General features: G+C 42.5%; 1 protein-coding gene across 3 annotated transcripts in view; it reads right to left on the reverse strand.

Annotated features, from left to right (window-relative positions):
- The window catches only part of FNIP2 (folliculin interacting protein 2), a 61,791-nt gene that overhangs the window by 11,785 nt on the left and 29,174 nt on the right, over positions 1-20,832 (reverse strand). For 2 of the 3 annotated variants that reach the window (XM_073644698.1, XM_073644687.1), the window contains exons 4-13: positions 19,263-19,363; positions 15,349-15,414; positions 13,520-13,608; positions 13,148-13,237; positions 12,083-12,154; positions 10,952-11,087; positions 10,032-10,233; positions 7,471-7,559; positions 6,603-6,749; positions 6,093-6,262 (exon numbers count right to left, since the gene is read on the reverse strand). In XM_073644698.1, coding sequence (XP_073500799.1) covers positions 6,093-6,262; positions 6,603-6,749; positions 7,471-7,559; positions 10,032-10,233; positions 10,952-11,087; positions 12,083-12,154; positions 13,148-13,237; positions 13,520-13,608; positions 15,349-15,414; positions 19,263-19,363 — 1,162 coding nt within the window. The remainder of the gene's footprint in view (positions 1-6,092; positions 6,263-6,602; positions 6,750-7,470; positions 7,560-10,031; positions 10,234-10,951; positions 11,088-12,082; positions 12,155-13,147; positions 13,238-13,519; positions 13,609-15,348; positions 15,415-19,262; positions 19,364-20,832) is intronic. The other variant, XM_073644708.1, reaches the window with a different exon arrangement.

Here is a 20,832-nt window from a genome sequence, read left to right on the forward strand (position 1 = left end):
TAAGCTAAGCAAATGGTGTCCCTGATCCATCTAGCTATAGTTCCTAGTGACCTTAAGCCCCTTCCTAGCTCCCTGGAAGGAGACAATTAAGGCATCACTTCTCCTCCAAGGCTTTGTTACATCCAAATATCCAAATATTTAACCAAAACCCTAACGTCTAGAGTATGAAGCCTCTGCTCGCTCCTCTAAACTTTCAGGGTTAGGATAGAATGACGGGAGAATGATTTCTTGCGTTCTGTGGAATTTGGAGGCCACTTTTGGAAAATAGGCCGGGTCTGGTCTTAATGTTACCCTATCCATAGAGACCTGAGTAAAGGGATGGTGTACAGATAGCCCGCAGGGTTAGCGACTTGCACGCTCTGACGTTCATGCTATCAGTATGGGCTCAAAGGGAGGCTTAGTTAGAGCCTTTAGGACCAGATTTAGATCCCATAGAGGCATTCTCGGGGTGACAATGGGTCTAGATCCATTGCATACTTTAATGAACCTAATGACCCAACTATTAGCTGCCAAGTTATAGTTATAGAGTGCCCCCAAAGCAGACACTTGTACTTAAAAGGTACTCATTGCTAACCCCATATCTATGCCTCTCTGAAGAAACTCCAGGATGGCCCTGATCGGAATACTAACCTTGGCTGACTGCCCCAAGGTAGACAGGAATTTTGCCCATATTTGACCGTAGATCTTAGTAGTCACCGGCTTCCCGCTACTAAGAGTAGCGACTAGGCCTGAGGAAAACCCTTCCTGGTTTAGCAATGACCTTTCAAACTCCAGGCTGTCAAATGCAGGCCCGACCTCTGGTGATGGAAGACTGGGCCCTGTCGAAGGAGATCCGGAATGTCTGGAAGGATCCAAGGATCTGACTAGGACATCCTCCTCATTCAAGTGAACCATGGCCTCTTGGGCTAAAATGGGGCAATTAGTATAACTCTCGCCTGGTCTTCTCAGATCTTCCTCAAGACCGTTGAAATCAGCATCAGCGGAGGATACACATAGGCTAGGCCAAAGCTCCAGGGAATCTGTAGTGCATCCACTGCATAGGGCTTTTCTCTTGGATTTAAAAGAGCAGAAGACCTTGGTTTTCTGGTTTCGTTTGTTTGCAGACAAGTCTATCTGGGGCTGACCCCACGGGTGTACAATTTGCTGGAATACCGTAGGATTCAGTTCCCACTCGCCCGGTTTGAGAATATTCCAACTCAGGAAATAGTCCCTTGCTTTAGTCGCCCTGTATATGCAGCGCCGAGAGTGTAAATAGATGATGCTCTGCGAACCGGATAATTTGTTCTGTCATGAACAGAGGTTTTTATCTTGTGCTCCCCTGATGGTTGATAAAGGCAACCATCGTCCGGTTGTCTGACAATTCGAATAGGTAGACCTTGTAGATGAGAACTGAAGTTCAATACTGCGTTCACCACCAACAACTCCTTGATGCTGGAGGAGAGATCCTTCTTGCTGTGCGACCAGACTCCTTGTATTGCACAATCCCTCAGATGCACCCACCAGCCTTCTGCGCTTGTGTCTGTGATTTGGTACAACCAGGGAACTCTCTGTGATTCTGGATTCAGCCACCAAGTGAATGAGCCAATTCGTGAATTGGAAAGTGTCTCTCGTCCAAGCGCCCTCTGAGCTGTCTCTCTGCTGCTAGGATTTTTCTGTAGGGATCTGGAGTGCAACTGAGGCCACTGTACTGCTGGGATGCAGGAGGTTATTGTCCCTAGAAGAGACATTGCTTTCCTCAGGGTTATGGACGGGTTCCTGACTACCTCTGATATCAGGGAAGTGATTTTTGATATCTTGTCCTCTGGTAGTAGGGAAGTCTGATTCACCAAGTCCAAAATGAGACCCAAAATGGTCTGAACCCTCTGAGGTTCCAACTTTGACTTTCCTAGGTTCAGAATCCATCCCAGATCAATTAAAGTGGCTCTGACTTTTGATAGAGCAAGCTCACAAAGCCCTCTTGATTTGCCTACTACCAAGAAGTCGTCCAGGTAGGGGATGACTAGAATATGTTCCGCTCTTAAATGTGCACAGACTTCCAGGATGATCTTTGTGAAAACCCTTGGAGCCATGGAAACGCCAAAGGGTAAGGCTATGAACTGAAAATGCCTTACACGCTTGTTGACATACAAGGCTACTCTTAGATATTGTTGGTATTCTGGATGGATTGGAATGTGGTAGTGGGCATCCTCCAGGTAGAGGACGCTCATAGCAGCCAGGAAACATCCTTATGGCTAATTTTATGGACTCCATCTTGAAGAGTCTGAAGACTAGGAAGTTGTTTAAGCCGTTCAGATAGATTATGGCTCTGAATGAGCCATCCGGCACCACACAGAGTGGAGTAAAAACCCTTCCCTTGTTCGTTCAGTGTTTCTATCAAAACCCCCTTTTCCACTAGGCTGAGAACCTCCTGTTCCAAGGCCATTTGTTTGCTCAGACTTCTGGGGGACAAGATCCTGAAGATCTGTCTGGGAATGGTCCTGAACTCTAGTCTCAGCCCCATCTTTATTATCCCTAAGATCCAGGTGCTGGATGTAATCTTCTCACAGGCAGGAAGGAAGCAGGACAGTCTTCTTCCTACCTGGGAAGGCCCGTCACTTGGAGGACTTTTTGCTCTCAGAGGATAGACCTCCGAACATGAAGCCTCCACTTCCAGGCTTTGTCCTTTCACTAGTTTTGGTCTCTGGAAAATTTACCCCGACTATCTTCTATTACGAAAGGACGATTTGTATTGAGGGACGGACACACTGAAATCCATGCTTTTTGTCCGTGGCTTTAGCCAATATATCATCTACTGCCTTGCCAAACAAAGTCTCCTTCACACGGGATTGAGCAAAGTTTTGACTTGGATTGCACATCTCCCAGCCAGCATTTGAGCCACAGAATCCTGCTGGCTGCATTAGACAAGTTCGCTGATCTGGCAGCCAGCCTTGCTGAGTCTGCCAATGCGCCCGCGAGGAAGGCAGCTGCTCCCTGCATTAGGGGGAAGACCAGACAGTATCTTTTCTCTTGGGACATTCACTTTAATCTGGTCTTCCAGCTGTTGCAACCAGATCATCATTGATCTGGCAGTGCAAGTGGCTGCCGGTTTCAGAGGCCCCGCTGAGGACTTCCAGGTCTATCTTAGAAAGACCTCTGCTTTCTTGTCAAGGGGATCTTTGACAGTACCCAAATCCTCAAACCATAGAGTGGAGCTTTTTGAGGACTTTGATATGGCCAAATCAAACTTTGGGGTTTTATCCCTCTTGGCTGAAACCTCCTCTTCAAATGGGTATCTACATTTTGAAGAGGTGGGTAGTGGACCTTTCCTAACCGGCTTCTTCCACTCTCTGCCAATAAGAGCTTTGATCCTCTCATTGACCGGAAAAGTGTGCCTCTTTCTGATCCAGACCACCAAACATGTCCTGAACCGTTCTGGGGGACTTGGTATCTGCTTATGCCCATGGTTGTTCTGATGGCTCTGATCAACTTATCAGTGTTTTCTGCCGGAAAACATGGTCTTCCTCCCCCGTCACTATCTGAAGAGTCTGAAGATGAGGAGGCAGGAAAGGAGATGAAATCCCCCTCATCATGGGACTCTGACTTTTCAGAGTCTGATGTACAGCGTCTTGGCTTCCTACTTTTCTTATGTGTAGCCAATGTTTTCAGGGAGTCCCTGACTTCTGTTTGAATAAGGGATTTCAAAGTCATAACAAAACTAGGCGTTTCCTCTGCTATGGTTTTCTGGATACACCCAGGGCAAAGCTTTTTTAGTGTAGGTGCTGGAAAAGTTAATTGCCCCAGAAATGTAGCACCAAGAGGAATAATAAGGAATGCGTGCTATGCGCTTCTCCTAAAAGAAAAAACAAAGGGAGATCCATTACTATGGTGAATTTTCTCGGAGATCACTCACCACTCTGCCGTTCAGTCTAGGGTACTGGTGACGGTCACTGGATCAGATCACTTGATCGCTCCCGTCTGGAGGTGGTGGATTCTTGAGCCGCCTTCTTTTGGCTGGTCCAGCTGGCACTCGTCCAACTGCCACTACTACAGCCCTGGCTGCTGTTGCTGGCCCGGCTGTTTGGCCCACTTTTCCTGCTGCTGCAGCTCTTCATCCATGGTGGAGAAGAATGCAGACACTGCCAACCTGTCGCCTCCTCACACTTAAATAGCTGAGGGATACCACCTCTTACCTCCGGCTCCTCCCCCTCACGGGTAGACATGGCAGATATATCCCCCCCCCTTCCCCCATGCTTACTGGCGCGCTTGGACTGCAGGTGAGCCCAATGCCCCGGAAGCAGAGCGAGTCGGAGATGTCAGACTTCCTGACACGTGCCCCGCGCAGTCCCGGCCGCACAACATCAGCAGGGCGTGCCGAACGTGACCCTACACGTGCACAGCCCGGAAGTCCCGCTTGCCTGCACGCTCAGCTACGGAGCATGGAGTGGCACCCTGTGCGTGTGCAGCCCCAGCAGCGGGTCCTGGCACACTCCACTGGAGGACACCCTGCCTGAGCAACGCTTCAAGCCTGCAACCTCCAGGCTCGGTGGGTCCTCCTGATGCGCGCAGCCCAGGATACGTGCAGGATGGGGACGTGCCTGAGAGGACCTGGAGAGGATACTCTCTGCAGGCTCCAGCCGCTGGAGAGACATCGACCAAGGGATCCAGGATCCGGACCCCCAGGCAGGTAACACTACCACCTTGAGAGGCTCCCATCAAGGACAGGAAACCAAAGTGATGCAGAGGAGAAGTACCGCCTTTATTCAGTAGGTTTCCTGTCCTTGGTGGGCGGATACCCTCAGGTGGTGCAGTCATGGGAGAAAGTGAAAATTGTAGGAGTCCATAATCTTAGGGGAATGTGGGAACCCTTCTAAGTTACGTGGGCACTAAAGGCATTACTACATTACACAGTCACTCAGGGGGCATTACTTTCTAGTGGGCAAAATGTGGACACTTTCTTTCTACAGAAGGCAAATATATTCACTTTTCTACTATGTAAGGGGCACAATGGTGAGCATTATGTGGGGCACTAAGAAAAGGAGTACTGTTACCATGCCACACAGCAGGTCTACGGACATGTTCAGTGTTTGTTAGCCAAAACCAGGAGTGGGTGACAAATGCAGATGTAAAATGCTGAAGTGTAGCACGTGTTTCTATTATACTTTTCCTCTGATTGGCAAGTTTCTCTCAGTATTTGTAAGACAAAAGCAGGAGTGGAACAAATACTAAACATTGCCTTATAGGTACAAATATGGAAGCAGCAGGTTTGTTGTTAACTGTACAGATGAGTTGTATATGGAGAAGAAATGGTCGTGGCATTCTAAGCCTGATTTAGGGAAGGGGGGGTGGAAATAAAAAAAATAAATAAAAAAAAGTGTAAAAAAAAAGACCCCCCCACGTCAAATTACTGTACTGTTTTGTATGTTCTGCAGAACTGGTATCTGCCATGGTATAGTCACAGTATGGCAGTGATACTGGTTTTTGTAGGGCCATTTTTTTTCCCCCTTTTTCAGCAATCGTATGGTCATCTGCAGAGGTTTCCCTTTAAAACTATGGTGACATACCCCAAATCATACGGTTACCTAGTTTAGGGACCCACTCAGATGTGCTACACCATCATCCCCCACCCGTGTTAAACCTGATAGACATTACTACTTTATAAACACCAAAGTGAACCAGACACAAAACAGTATATAACTGGTGCAGAGTTTGTAAGTTTCCTGTACTTGGCCATCTCTGGCTGTCCCATAGACCAGCGTTTCCTCAACTCGTCCTCAAGAGTCATCAACAAATCAGATCATTTTATCAGGATTTCCTTAGTACATGATTGTAACCTGTGCAATACTAAGGAAATCCTGAAAGCATGGTCTGTTGGAGTACTGAAGTGGATAACACCGCCATAGACAATGAATGGAGCGATTGTGCGCCTGCCGACCCCCACTCCATTCAGAAGGGGCTCTTAAGAGATCCATTCTTGGAATCAGTTTGGGTAGCAGAAATCAGAATCCCAGTGATCAGTAGCTTGCAAACTTGGTACTAAACCCGTTAATTGACAAATCTAATAATCTGATGAAGCCATAACAAAAGCATAGAATATTCGACCAATAGGCACTCACCAAGCTGGGCCCACAGGGGGTTATATGGGTGGGATTTTGCCAGAAGATTAACTGACTGGGAAGTGTGCTTTTCACAAAAAGACTTTATTGGAGGGTGGTCATTTGGCATCACTGTTGGAACCCATGCCAGGTGGTAGGTCAAGACAGCAGTGATTAGAGCAGCAAAGAACCTGAAATACACAGGGCCAAAATGCAAAAAAGGTAGAAAGGGATACTATGTAAACATGTAGATTTATATATATATATATATATATATATATATATATATATATATATATATATATATATATATATATATATATATATATATATATATATATATATATATATATATATATATATATATATAAAAGGAAGCGCCTTTCAAAAGATTTAAGACCGTGAAAAGGGGTCACTAGTTAGGCAAATAGTGATTTTGAGACAGCACGCAGTTTAAGGCCTGTACGAGGAGGTTACAGCCAGAGATTTGGATTATACCGAGGCAATCACTGGTTAGTTTACTTTACTTACTGGTTCTTGTTAAGCTGCTCGATGAGATAGGTGAACTCCTTGAGGAAATGCTGGCAGAGCTGACTTTTCTCAGTAGTGCAGGACATCATGGTGAGCCACACTGGCTCCGCAATGCGAGGAGCGCAGTACAAATTCCAGATGGTTTCCCTGTAACAGGTCAGACATTGCACCACTTTACACTCACATCCATCATGGTTTTCAGCCCAAATAGCAGTGCAGGGATGTGTACAGTCAAAAAATGGCTTAGATTAGGCAGGTCACACCAGGTTTTTTCCCCCTCAAACTGAGCCTTAAGATTTGCAATATGCGCAAACATCACAAAAATGTATACATGGTCTACAGCACTAGCCAAATGCTGGAAAATCATGGCAGATTTAGCAGGCCTAAAGTCAGGAAAGAGCAAATTTATGTCCAAATTGTTATTTTATTCATTAGAGGGGTAGATTTCATTTTCTGGACTATTATTTTTAAAAAAGGGCTAAATTAAATAAGTGGCGTTTGCCAATTTACTCCAATAATCTTAAAAAATCTGCCCCCACTATTTCCAAACACATGGGCTGATAAAGGGTTTCTGGTCTGAAGCAAAGATATAAAAATGCTTGACATTATTACGTTATAGTAGCCTCTAAAAATGATTTTACATGCAAGTCAGCACAAAAAAAAAAAAAAAAAAAAATCACAATTCCATTTAAATGAAAGCATGTTGGATTCTTTGTTCATGCAATACGGGCTCGGATATTTGACAAGCAGTTCTAGTCATCTGATCAATGCAGCTTTTTTTTTTTTTATATATAAAGTTCAACCCTCCCAAGTAACGAGCACTTATTGCCCAGACAGCCCCTTTAAGTCAGTCACTCCTACAACCTACCTAAACTGCCCCAGCGCCTCCATGACCTGACTGAGGTAAAACTGCACCCGCTGACTCGACTCTGTAATCTTCCTGCAGGAGATCATGGCCTGAAAATGGAAAGCAAACCATAAAACAAGGTCGGATTCTACTACACCAATAATCACATCACAAAAAAAAAAAAAAAACTAACAAACACTACAATGTGCTTTATAGAATAGATACACAACCTTTGCTAGAGGATTAATCTTTCCATGGAAGTTCCTTTATTAAAGCTTGACTGGAAAAGGAATGAAATGCCCAAACAAAGTTTATGCAGTTCATTATATACAGTAATATCTTACAATACAGAAAGATTTATAAAAAGGGGAGGAGATAAAAAGGTCTAAAGACACAATCTAATATTAATACCGGACACTACCTCGATCTCAAACCAAGCAATACACATTCATTTACAGGGTATTTCAACATTAACAGAGCCCAATCTCCCCAGACTCAGTGTATCCTAGCATAGGTCATTACTATACAAGAAAGTGTAGAAAAACTGGTGTAGATATGAACTAAACAGTGCAGTTAGGTGGTGATCGAGTATTAAGCAAATGACAATTTAAAAAAAACAAACAAAAAAAAAAACAAACTATACTTAACTTCTGATGGCCCCCGCAGTCTTGCTTCGCTCCGTCCTCCCTTGCCGGCAGCTTGCGGTACACTGAAGGACCTGCCGTCACATGACTGACGTCAGCGCAGGTCCTTCAGTCCATTGCGAGCTGCCAGCAAGGGAGGACAAGCGCAGCGGGGGCCATCGGAAGATAAATCTCATATTTATTTTTTTATTTTATTCTTTACAGGTTCTATGGTACCCAGGTACCCAGGTCTGGAGGAAAGTCTCCTCTCCTCCACACCCAGGTACCATCCGCACATTGAAATGCATGGATTCCGCATGTACCGATGCAGTGATGTGGAATCCATGCGTTCCAATGAAAGTCAATGGCGGCAAAAACGCACTGCTCCCGCAAAATAATTGCTAGTACTACGGTTTTTTTTTTTTCCCCTCAATGATAATCCGCAGCGGAAATTTCTGCAGCATGTGCACAGCACATGCGGATTATCATTGGGGAACATGGCAGGCCTTCTACCATGCATTTAAGCGTTTCTGCCGCTGCAGAAACGCTTAAATGCATCGTAGGCACACAGCCTAATAAATCAAATCCATAAAACACACCAAGGAGGTGTACAAACTTGTCTAGGTTAGAAAACGCAATAGCTTCCTACTGGACATTGTGTCTTGTGGGCAACAAGGACAACACCTTGATACATTTCACTAAAGCATTAATTAAATGTATCAGATTTACATTTGAGCATGTTATTCCTTCTCTTCCCTTCTTTTTTTGGCCCAATACATTGTGTCACATTAGCTTTTAGTTTGCTCACTAGTGCCATCTTATGTGCGTTTCCCGGTACTACAAGCATTAAAGCATTCATGCGTTGAGGCATGTAATGTGTCTCATACCAATTTGCTTAGGAACACAGGAGACAATAGTATAACCAATCTTATAAAGTTCAGATGAATGCTTCGTTTCATAAGTCATAGATTATTGTAGAATTTTACGTGGCTTGCTTTGTACCATTTTTAAAAGGGAATTTTTTCGAACACAATATTTTTGACTGCTCTCCTTTAGATTATATTAATAAATGTTAAGATTAAGTTGTGCTGCCTTTTCATCTCATGCAGCTGAAAAAAAAAATTCCAGTACCAAGCAAATGTTATAAATGTACTGTGTAATGGCTGTCTGACCGTGCAGGAACATGGTGTGCATATTCCCCCTCCGCCCAGGAGATGTGGTATGATCAGACCATGTCCCCACACGGTCAGACACAGCCATTACACAGTACACAGCAGGGGCACATCTATAAGATTATCTCAGCACAGGAACATTTTATTTGAATCACATCCAATTGTGGAAGTTATTATTATTCCAAGATCTATGGATTAAAATGAACGTTCTTTGTGGGAAAAACCCTTTAAGAGGAGTCAGGTAGCCATGTCATGCATGAGCCACTATCAGAGGAAAATGGTCACCACAGTTTTCCCTGGAAGTAAAATGCAGTATTACACAGCTGCTTCTAAATTCAATGGGCGGCCATAGCCTTGCAGGGTCCATACCATGAGAGACCCTAAGCAACAACTCAGAGGGGTCATGACCATGGGTGGAGGACTAGGGATGGGAAGACCTCAGATGGAATATGAGCAGGGGATTGTCCTAGTAGGACAGCCTCCAAAGCTATTCGTATGAATAGTATTAATGCCCATAGCTGGAAACTGTTCAAGGACTGCAAAGGTTATCAGTTGTTGCATTGCTGAGGGTCCCAAGTTAATATTTTAAAGAAAAAAAACTCTGCAATCTAAGTCAGTGCCACAGATTAGAGAAGTAGGGTGCACGTCCGACCCACGCTTCATGTCGATAAATGACCCTGGATCCTCAGCAATCAAAAAGGCATGACGTGTCCTGTGCCAAGGTTCTAAGTTACAATCTTAGTATAAGCCATATAATGCTTTTGAAACTTCAAGATGGCTGGGTTACCTTCTCTACTGCAGACTTTAGCTTATTCATGTGTGACTCAAAGAGAGGGAAATGTGAGAAAAAGAAGTCTTGGAAGTGGTGTTGTGCTTCCCCTGCCTCAGACAAGGAGAAGAGGATACTGATTGCAATCTTCTTTCGCCCAATCATCGCTGGGTTGGAGGTGTAACCTTCATCTGCCATACTAAAGGTTTCTTCTGTGGTCCTGCAAATAAAAATCGCTCGTGTAGATTATACATGGCAGGATTTTATACTAAGGAAACGTTTCAGGAGCACATAGCCGGGACTCCTCATACATGAAGGGGGAGGGGGGGGGGGGTGTTAATTACAACAGGACCAAACGAGATTTTAGACACTTATGAAATGCAAAAAAAGCTGCATTTCCACTACATGCAGGGTCAAATAGAAGTGCCATCATTTCAAGCAGTGTTAAAGGAGAGACCGATAAAGCATATGGACGACAAGCTGCTGAGCTCAGCAATTGTCTGCAGCATTGACGCGCTGTCGATGTGATGTCACTGCTGCAGAAAAGACGAAACAAAGCCATGGACCCAAGGATGGGAGGGGGGGGGGGTGACGACACCTGTAACGTATGCAAGAACATTTTGGGGTCCACTTAATACCTTTACCATCTATCTTGGGCAACATTATGCTACATATATTATATAATATATGTCCAGGGGCAGACATAGCTCTAGGGCCCAGGAGGTTACACCAATGGTAAGGGGAGGTGGATTAATATAAGCAATTGGACTACAAAGTGCCCATATATTGTTCTTGCACAGGGTCCCTCTCCTGTCAGTCAATGTGTACATCGGCCTTATAACATCCAAATGATATAAGTTTATTTTTTCGCATGAGCAGGAAAAGGTTTACAATACAATGGTGCAGGGTTCAACTTTCCACAAGCACTGACAACTCACCATCGTGGCACAACACCATTTTCCAAACTTGTAATTTGACTCCTCAGCCAACGCCGTTGATAGCTGCTAGCACAGTTACTTGAGAATGAGGAACTTGGAGAAGGGAGAGGGGTCATCAAGAGGCTGCTCAAAGACGCTGGAGCAGAAAGAAAAAAAAAAAAAAGTCAGGACACCAAACATAGCACATGAGTAGCCTTTGGGTGCTTTACACTGCGTTTGGGCACTACGTCTGAGTGTCTGCCTCTAGTAAGCCTACACGCCCAAAAATGATGCACGAAAGAGCCCATGTTCACTCAGTCGGCCACATTATAGTCTATGGACTGTTTGGCACATCCACCCAAATCCAGTTTTGCAGAGGGTTCGGACGCAAGCCCGGACAGGACCAACGAACGGGTTTCAAAACGCAGTGTGAAAGTGCCCTTACAATGAAGGGAGATCTTAGTTGACCAAAACCTAGTAGGGCTAAGGAAACGTGTTCATACCAGTTGAATAAACACGAAAGGAAAACTAGAACTAGCAAGTGTGGTAGATCATCTCACTCGGCTGCACACGTAGGTAGACACGGAACATGGTTTCTTTAAATTTCTTGTTTATTAGATGGCAGAATCATTATTAAATTATATATATTTATATTAGTTCATAAAAATACACACAGCCCTTCTGGCATTACAGCAAAACAAACAAATGTCCAGCATAGTCCTTTTACCTACCGGGGTCCATCCACTCAGGGTTGGCAAAACATACGGTTCAGATAAGCCCAAAATAACACAAAGTTCTTCTCCCTGGAGCTGGCCTCCATATACTGAACACCACCTGAGTGAAAAGGCAATAGCCCAGACCACACCCTGATGTGGAGATATGGAGAACAACCTCCAGCCAGCTCTATGGTTGTCCTCAAAAAAACATGATCTTTTACAAATGATGGATTAACCCCTCTCAGCAAACATGCTGGAGGAAACTTAACCGTTTTAATTCACTGAAGCCAATCGCCTCAGAGAAATAGATCTTCCTTCCAGCACTTTACCAGTCACTTTGTCACACAGTGTACAAGTGCTATGAAGATGCATCTAATCACCAAATTTCTTTGGAATAAATTCTTACAACACAAGTTTAAATTAAAGAAATGGATACCTGATCGAGCAATGCCACTGTCCTTATCTTCGTTCTGCCCCCTGCTTGGCATATCCACCGGTGTGCTGTGAGCTGCACGATAGATTACACATGTCATGAGAAGTTCAATCACACTCATTATAGGCAACATAGGACCAAGTGCCAACAGCGAATATAAAAGGCATGTAAAAAGGTCAGCCAGCATCAAGTAGGTTAGTACCTCCACCAATCTTCATGCAATTTTGAAAAAGAAAAGTTCACATGAAAGATCAAACTTTGTGAAAAAGCATAGTCTACTCCTCTAAAAAGACAGTCACTTAAAAATATAGTTATCCAGATAAGTGGTTTGGATAAGTTCAGGTTTATAGAATTGAACTTTGGGGAGCTTTCATACACAGTGGCCCGAAGTCCCGACACCTCCACTTCTGAGGTGGCCTCAATAAATCAGGCAATATAGTAGAAGCTTTCATTTCACCTAGAAATGAATCCACCCTACTGTGTAGTTGTGTGGACAACCTCCATTATCACTGCTTGTAATAGAATATATGACTTGTTCAGGGTGACTCACGCATAATGACAAAGAGCAGCTAAAACTAAAACAGATTTTATGTATTTTTTATTCTAGGAAGTCAAACCCTTTGTTCTACATAGTCTTAGTCCAACAATCCAGGTAGACTGAACTTTGTCACACAAGTAATATTTTGTGCCATTATTGCCAGATCTTAAAGGATGTGAGAAGTGACCATTAAATACAATAATTATAGAAAAAGCTGTTACGGCTTTAGAATTAGCAAAAATAGGTTTTCAAGAGCATAGAGAAACCCAAAGTCATTTCAGGATTGCAAAGGTTCATGTCATGTCATCACATCAGAAGTTGGTCTGTCCACTGGATTGCTACCATACTGGATGATCTAGCTTTACAGTAACACTAAGGGCAGAGGAGCAGACATGCAGGTGTTCTAGTATCTTCAATTACAACCCTTGCATGGACCCGCTGCAATCCTGAACGGGACCACTAAATCTGTTAATCATTCGATCACACAGGGATTTGTGTGGCTTTCAAGTTATTCTGCATTCCACACAAACCTGCAAAGAAAGAGGCACTCCGGATGAGCCGGAGGGGGCGCGCTTCAAACATGGCAGGCAGCAGTTTGCTGCCACACATCTGTAAAATACCTAAAATAAGAAGTAGAAGCAAAAACTGAACAACTGAAAGAAAAAAAAAAACACAACACAAAAATAGAAGACACTAACGAAATAAAAAAAAAAAGGTGATATAAAAGACTCAATTATAGGAAACATGGACAAGTGGGTATCGACGATGTGCTTATCTAGATGACAACCCGTCTGCAAGTTCTATTAGTCCATGATGGCCGATATCACAGAGTGTTAATAGAGCAGTGATGCTCAGCAGTATACAAAAAAATGTACTGCTATTAACCCAAATACTACACATACCTAGGCTAGATGCAGTCTGACATGAACCTTGTCCAGTGTGGCTCACCCCAAGCTTGAGGCCTGTGCCATCATGACTCATGTTCTCCATACTGGAACAGAAAAAAACAACGTCAATAGAAAGCCAACATGGGAGAGGCTACTAAATTATTAACGGGGATCTAGAACTGGTTCCAAGACCAAATATTGTTTAATTGACCTCCAGATAATGGAGGCCTTTTGTCTATAGTAGTAACTATACTACTTGTTGTAAAGAGGTTAACTTTTACATTGGCTTAAACCAAACAGCTTTTAGGGAACAAATTCTAGCAAATAAAAATTTTACAGAACTGGATAGCCTCCAAGCATGTGGAGTGTTTGTCAAGCTTCTCCTATTGTTGCCAACTTATTAAAATATACAAGTATTTGTTAAATTATGTCTGTTTCCATAAAATAGCAATGTCTGGGGTGGGTGTTTAAGAATTCCAGCACATAAAGTTTTGAAAAGTTGTAAAAAAATTAGTGCAATGACAGGCTGCACCAAGATTTTGCGACTGTTGGGAATGGCACAAAAATGTCTTAAGAATTCCATACAACTGGGCAGAGCTGGAATGGCGCAGGGGTATGGCAACCTCTGATTGTTAAATTCATGACGAGTGGTGTTCCTTAAGCCACAAATCTTACTCCCCATTATTCCCACTTAATGTGCCCGATTCGTTAAGAGGCGTGTGCCTCGTAATAATTCAGAAGCCTCCGACATCAGCATGCCCTCTCGATCAAGACGGTCTAGGAACGATGGCTAGCTGATCTTGACAAATCAGGGCCATTATGCATTCCTGTGTAGTTCCATTAGAACATAAGACTAATTCCTTTAGCCCACATGAACCCACCCACCCGGATAAGCTTCTGGGGATACTTTTTAAGAGTTCCTTAAAATAAATTTCACTTACTAACTTGAAGACATGGGTGCAGATAGCTCTTCCAATACAAAAAGCAACATTAGGGCCTACATGCAGGATGCATGGCAACATGATCACTCTACAAATGGTTCTGCCAGACAAGTTTGAGAGGAGAATTTGAATATTATTGATACAGGATTTTTGCTCTAAAGCAATCTCCTGTTTCTCTTTGCCTTTAATGATCAGACCTCAAAACACGTTGTGATGGTGCAAATATATGTTGTTTACAGATAGACATTTGTGTCAGGTTATAAAGAGCAAAATCCTATAGAATTCCTCCTGTCTGCATATGTAAGAGACTGGATATTAGTACGTCAGACGGGGAATCGTTCTACAGATGGTTCTTCTGACTGGCCATGCAAGAAGTATTGCTCGACTTGTCTTTGAAAACGCTACATGCACATACATGTAGTTTGGGATGGGGGTGAAATCTGGACAGTGTGTGAGAATTTGCCTTAGACAGAATCTAACCATGATTGTCATGATAGAACAAAAAGACACCACACCATTGAGGAGTCTTAGTAGAAAACAGACATCCTGATAAAATCTGGCCTATTGGTTTATGAAAAGTCACTGAAATCTGAATAAGGCCTTATTCAAGAGAAGATTACAACTGACACTTGTGGATAAATGTTATGCAATTTTTTTAAAACTGGAGGTAAACTACTATACTGTTAAAGGGGTTGTCCACTACTCGGGACTGAGTGCTGGCTTTACTCTCCCCACTTTCAGACGAATCACATACATCTGGATGAAATGAGAGCTGCTGCACTGAAAAATAGTATAGTGGGAAACAAGGGTGTTGAGAAGGTGTTTAAGTAGTGGATATCCCCTCTAATATAATTAGAAAGGTGAGACGTTCATATTAATCACAGGTCAGTAGATATTTCTTACGTGCTGGTGCTGAAACCACCGACTTTAGCAGAGAACACTTTACTAATCATGAGCTGAAGAGGACACCTAAAAAAAAAAAAAAAAAAAAAGGGAAAGCGAAGTTTAAAGTTTGGAGACATAACTAATTGCCTGTACACCTGTGAAAAATATATGATACCAGAGTTTAAAAAAACAAACCCAAGAAGAAAAGCAGGTGATTTTTTTTTGGAGGAATTGTGCAGTTTGGACACAAGGCCACTGCTGGCATAAGGGCACCCAGATATGTTACTATTATACCATTTAAAAAAATATACAGGTGCATCTCCCTAAATTAGAGTATCAAAAAGTTAAATTTATTTCAGTTCTTCAAAACAAAAAGTGAAACTCATTATATAGTCATTACAAACAGAGTGATCTATTTCAAGTGTTTATTTCTGTTAATGTTGATGATTATGGCTTACAGCCAATGAAAACACAAAAGTCATTATCTCAGTAAATTGGAATAATTAACTAAACACACCTGCAAAGGCTTCCTAAGCATTTAAAAAGGTCCCTTAGTCTGTTGCAGTAGGCTCCACAATCATGGGGAAGACGGCTGACTTGACAGATGTCCAGAAGGCAGTCATTGACACTCCACAAGGTCCTAGAGTTCCAATTTTCATTTAGAAATCAAGGTCCCAGAGTCTGGAGGAAGAGTGGAGAGGCGCACAATCCAAGCTGCTTGAGGTCTAGTGTGAAGTTTCCACAATCAGTGATGGTTTGGGGAGCCATGTCATCTGCTGGGGTAGGTCCACTGTGTTTTATCAAGACCAAAGTCAGCACAGCCATCTACCAGAACATTTAAGAGCACTTGATGCTTTTTGGAGATGGAAATTTCATTCTCCAGCAGGACTTGGCACCTGTCCACACTGCCAAAAGTACCAATAACCTGGTTTAAAAACAGTATCACTGTGCTTGATTGGCCAGCAAACTCGCCTGACCTTAACCCCATAGAGAATCTATGGGGTATTGTCAAGAGGAAGAGGAGAGACACCAGACCCAACAATGCAGACGAGCTGAAGGCGGCTATCAAAGCAATCTGGGCTTCCATAACACCTCAGCAGTGCCACAGGCTGATCGCCTCCATGCCACACCGCATTGATGCAGCAATTGATGCTAAAGGAGCCTCGAGTGCATTTACTGAACATACATTTCCGTAGGCCAACATTACAGATTTTAAAAACATTTTTTCAAGCTGTTATAAAGTATTCTAATTTACTGAGATGACATTTGTGTTTTCATTGGCTGTAAGCCACAATCATCATCATTAACAGAAATAAACACTTGAAATAGATCACTGTTTGTAATTACTATATAATATGAGTTTCACTTTGTATTGAAGAATTGAAATAAAATTAAATTTTTGATTTTATAATTTAGTGAGATGCACCTGTATATGTATGCACACACAGTTTCCCTTCGGAATCAACATTTTTTACAGGATACAAAAAAGAACTCCCAACAAATGTGGACCATTCATTGCAAATTGGAAAATTACTTCTGTGCGCAAAATTAATTTCATTCAAGGCCAAAAAGAGGAGTACAGCCTTAAAGAGCAAAGCTAAAGTTTAGACTACAATATTCCAATTAAGAACTCAGTCACAGGCAAGTCTAATTATTCATTAAACATGTTGCCAGCAAACAGCTGACAATAAAAGGGGCATCACTAATCAAAGAAAACCCCGTCCCATTTCATGCTATCAGCAATGGCACCACATGGAAGAGAACTGTCTCACACACGCACAGGGTGAAGGCTACAAGATATTATGGCAAAGCTTTGCTGATTAATTTAACAAAAGTGATACAAAAATTTAACAAAGATGGAACTGCAACCATCTCCGATGTCCAGGCCGACCATGGAAGTCAACACCTTAACAGGAGAGAGTCTTCTGATGGGGATGGTTGAAGACAGACATGCAAGGTCAATGCAGTTAGCTAAAATAGAAGTAAAAAAAAAAGGTGAGCGTTTCCCATGACCCAATACAGCGTACACTGCAGATGAGTAACATTCAGAGGAGTCCTCTACAAGATGAAGACCCTCTTAATGCTTGTCTACAATTTGCCAGGGCCCATACTGAAGAATATGAAGGCTATTGGTACTCTATTCTGGAGCGGTGACACCAAGATTAAGGCATTGGTTCCAAAACCCTTTGACTACATACAGTTAAAGGTGAGGAGTACAAAGAAAAATGCATGGTGCCCACAATAAAACATGGCGGTGGCAGTGTCCTTATCTAGGGTTGCATGAGCCCTCGTGGTGTTGGGGAGCAACACTTTATTGATGGTATCATGAATTTACAGATGTAGTGCTCCATACCGAGAGATGATGCTACCATCACTGTGCCATTGGTAGATCTGCACTTTTCCAACATAATTATACAAAAACACATTTAAGGCCACTGTTTCATTTCTGAAAAACAAGGTGAAAAGTGATTCAGTGGCCAATTTGGTCTTCTGATCAGAATTACTCGTTGATGCTCACTCAACTCGTCTCTTATGAGCCCAGTTGAACACCTCTCTCCACCAAACAACCAGGCTTTAAAATGGGTAATTTTTGAAGAATAGAAAATGTTGCAACTTGTTCATTCCATGCCTAGAAGACTTAGTGCCATCCTTAAAAATCATGGAGGCCATACAAAATACTAGACTATAGTCGTTTTTGATGTGCGGTGTATTCAGTATTACTCAAATTTGTTGATGCAAAATATTAAAATTTTGTAATTGAAATTTTAATCTTGGGGTGCTTTCACATTGCGTTTTGCCACCCATTAGTTGGTCTCATTGGGGCTTATGTCCAAACCCCTGCAAAACGGGAGTATGCTTTCCGACGGGGCCATAGACTATTTGTGCTGACAGTTAACATGCGCTCTAATGTGCGTCATTTTAGGGCGTATACGCCTTCTGGAGGCGGACACTCAGACTATGTCCATCTCCATCTCTCTCAAAAGAATGTTATCTAGTAAGTAGAAAGGGAGTCAAAATTGGGATCTCCAATGTCTCACTATCTTGACATCTGTGCATGACTCCCTGCTTAAGCCGAGAGATACCATAGAGTGGGGCGTGTGTGCGCATGTGAACACAAGAAGATCTATGCTGTAGTCTTCATGCAACATGTGCATTCTGGAACAGCTGGGGAAGATGAAGGCCAGAAGCTACAACAAAAATTAAACACATGCCGATATAACAGGATTACTGTGGATGGCTGATGATCTATAGAGACACTTTAAGTAACCCCAACAAGAAGCTACATCCTCCTCTAGATGATTAACCCTTTAAAAGCAGCCGTGTCCTGCTTCATTTGCTTTGTTGCATAATACACAGGGACACCTTATCACATGTCTGATCATTTCCTACAGGAATATTGATGCTTAAGTGTAGTTCCTGGTTGGTGAAGTTTAACGCATCAAACTTCACCTCCATTTTTTAGTATTCTCTTTTGGGGAATTTGAGAAAATAGACAAAGCTTCTGCCCAATCGGTCCTCATCTCAGTATGCAGTGCTCACGTCTTACACCAATACGGCACATAGGAAAAGAAACTTATGTATTACCTTTATATTTTTAGTGCTGTAATCACCAAATTTTGCAGTCAGTCAATCTTGATCCACAACAGAACTACTTCCCTGATGGGAGTCATATCTTTGGTGCCATGGAAACATGAACTAAACATTTGCTAATGATTTCACTACTTGACTCATTGCCCATATTCCAGTTTCAGGCCAGAATTCGGAGGAAATGAGACGCCCTCCCTCAGAATTTAGAGGCAGCAGCAATAAAATCACATAATTACGTTTTTCTTGCCTCTTCGACAAGGTCTGAATAACAGGTGCTTCTGATTCCATTCTGCTTTCTTGAAATTTAGGCTCAATATCAGGTAACACTTGCTCTGGGAACTTACCGGATTAGGTGAATCTTTAAGGTGGAACCTTTGTAACTCATTGCCACAGACCCGAACATCATCTCCCCCAGCATATTCACGTCGGAGGCTGGCTTTGTGTACTGTAAAAATATAGCTTGTCACACACGTAGACAAAATACACCAAACCACTTGTGTGGTTACATAGGGACAAAGGCATGGATTGACAAATGTTAAAAGTGTGTCAAGAAGTCGCTTTTTTTGAAAGTTATATTCAAATGAGGCCGGAAGTGCATTGGAGCGCAATGATACACTTCCAGCTCCTCAGCCCTCCTCTGGTTAAAACTGATAGTCACGATGTTAAAGCCAATTACCAATTTATTTTCACTGCAAAAACAAAGTCAATAAGATTCTTGATGTCTCATGTACATACTTATTTTTCCCTTTAAAAATGGACATGCAGACTTGAAACTGCTTCAAATTTGGAGTTGTTTTTTTTAAGCATTTTTCACCCATTCAAATGAATGGGAAAGGCTCACATTTTATGCAGAGATTTTTCCTGTTACAGCAGTTTCTTGTGTAAACACTGACTGTGTGCATATATTCTAAAAGATTCAATGACCTGTCAGAGGAAGGTGGTACTAGTCCAGGAATACATAGGAGGGCTGAGGAGCAGGGAATAAATCGTTACACCCCAATGCACTTCCAGCCTAATTTGCAAGAAAAGAAAAAAAAAAAAAAAAAGCGATTTCTCGCCAATGCAACATCACTATGGGGACATAACGTAAGAATCAACAATAGGAACTGCACAACCATATAAGCAGAGGTGGCAGGGGGTAAGAGGTTAGACACAGGAATATCTTCTGTAAAGCACTTGTCAGCAAAGGGAACCCTTCATGTCAGTCAGATTGATTGTTTGGAGTGAAGGGCACAACTTTACTATACACAGGGAGTTTTGCATTTCAGCAGAAACACCAACTAGTATCAGTGGAATGATCACGATTCATGTAGTCATTGTCTGAGGCATTTAGCAGCAGTTGATACAGCGGTGTATCCTCCTGTCCTGGATACTACATGTGAGGCAACACCCAAGGATCATAAGTGCATTTGTAATCCGCGTTACAGGTTTGTTCAGTGACTCAGAGTCATGAGACGGGAACAAAGTCTTATTTTCTACTCATGTATTTTTGGGATACTGTGACTATTCACACACATGTTCAATTTTTCGTTTTAATTGATTCATTTTTCCTCTAAAATAATTAGTTATTTTTGTGTATTCTGTTAACTACACCTATGTTGGTGTAGGAAGAAATAAAAGCACTTATTTATGCCATACTATTTTTGCTTTTCATTGACCTCAGAATCCTAGGTAGAAAAGTTTAAGGTAAATTGTTAAATAAACAATTGGTGTTAAGAATAAACTCTGGAAATTGCACTTTAAGCTCCAGGTTACTGCAGCGTGCTTCTAGGAAGGTTGTCAACATATTACACTATTCCCAAATTTCAGTGTCACTTACTATGGCAATACTAGGCATGATCCAAATGGAGCAACAATCTAACCATCAGCTTCTCTGGCTACCAGGCAGACTCCAGATAAGCCTGGCCCGAGAAA

The sequence above is a fragment of the Phyllobates terribilis genome, unplaced genomic scaffold (genome assembly GCF_046119375.1).
Source record: "Phyllobates terribilis strain yellow unplaced genomic scaffold, ASM4611937v1 Scaffold_1__5_contigs__length_1240528914, whole genome shotgun sequence".
Lineage (NCBI taxonomy): Eukaryota > Metazoa > Chordata > Amphibia > Anura > Dendrobatidae > Phyllobates > Phyllobates terribilis.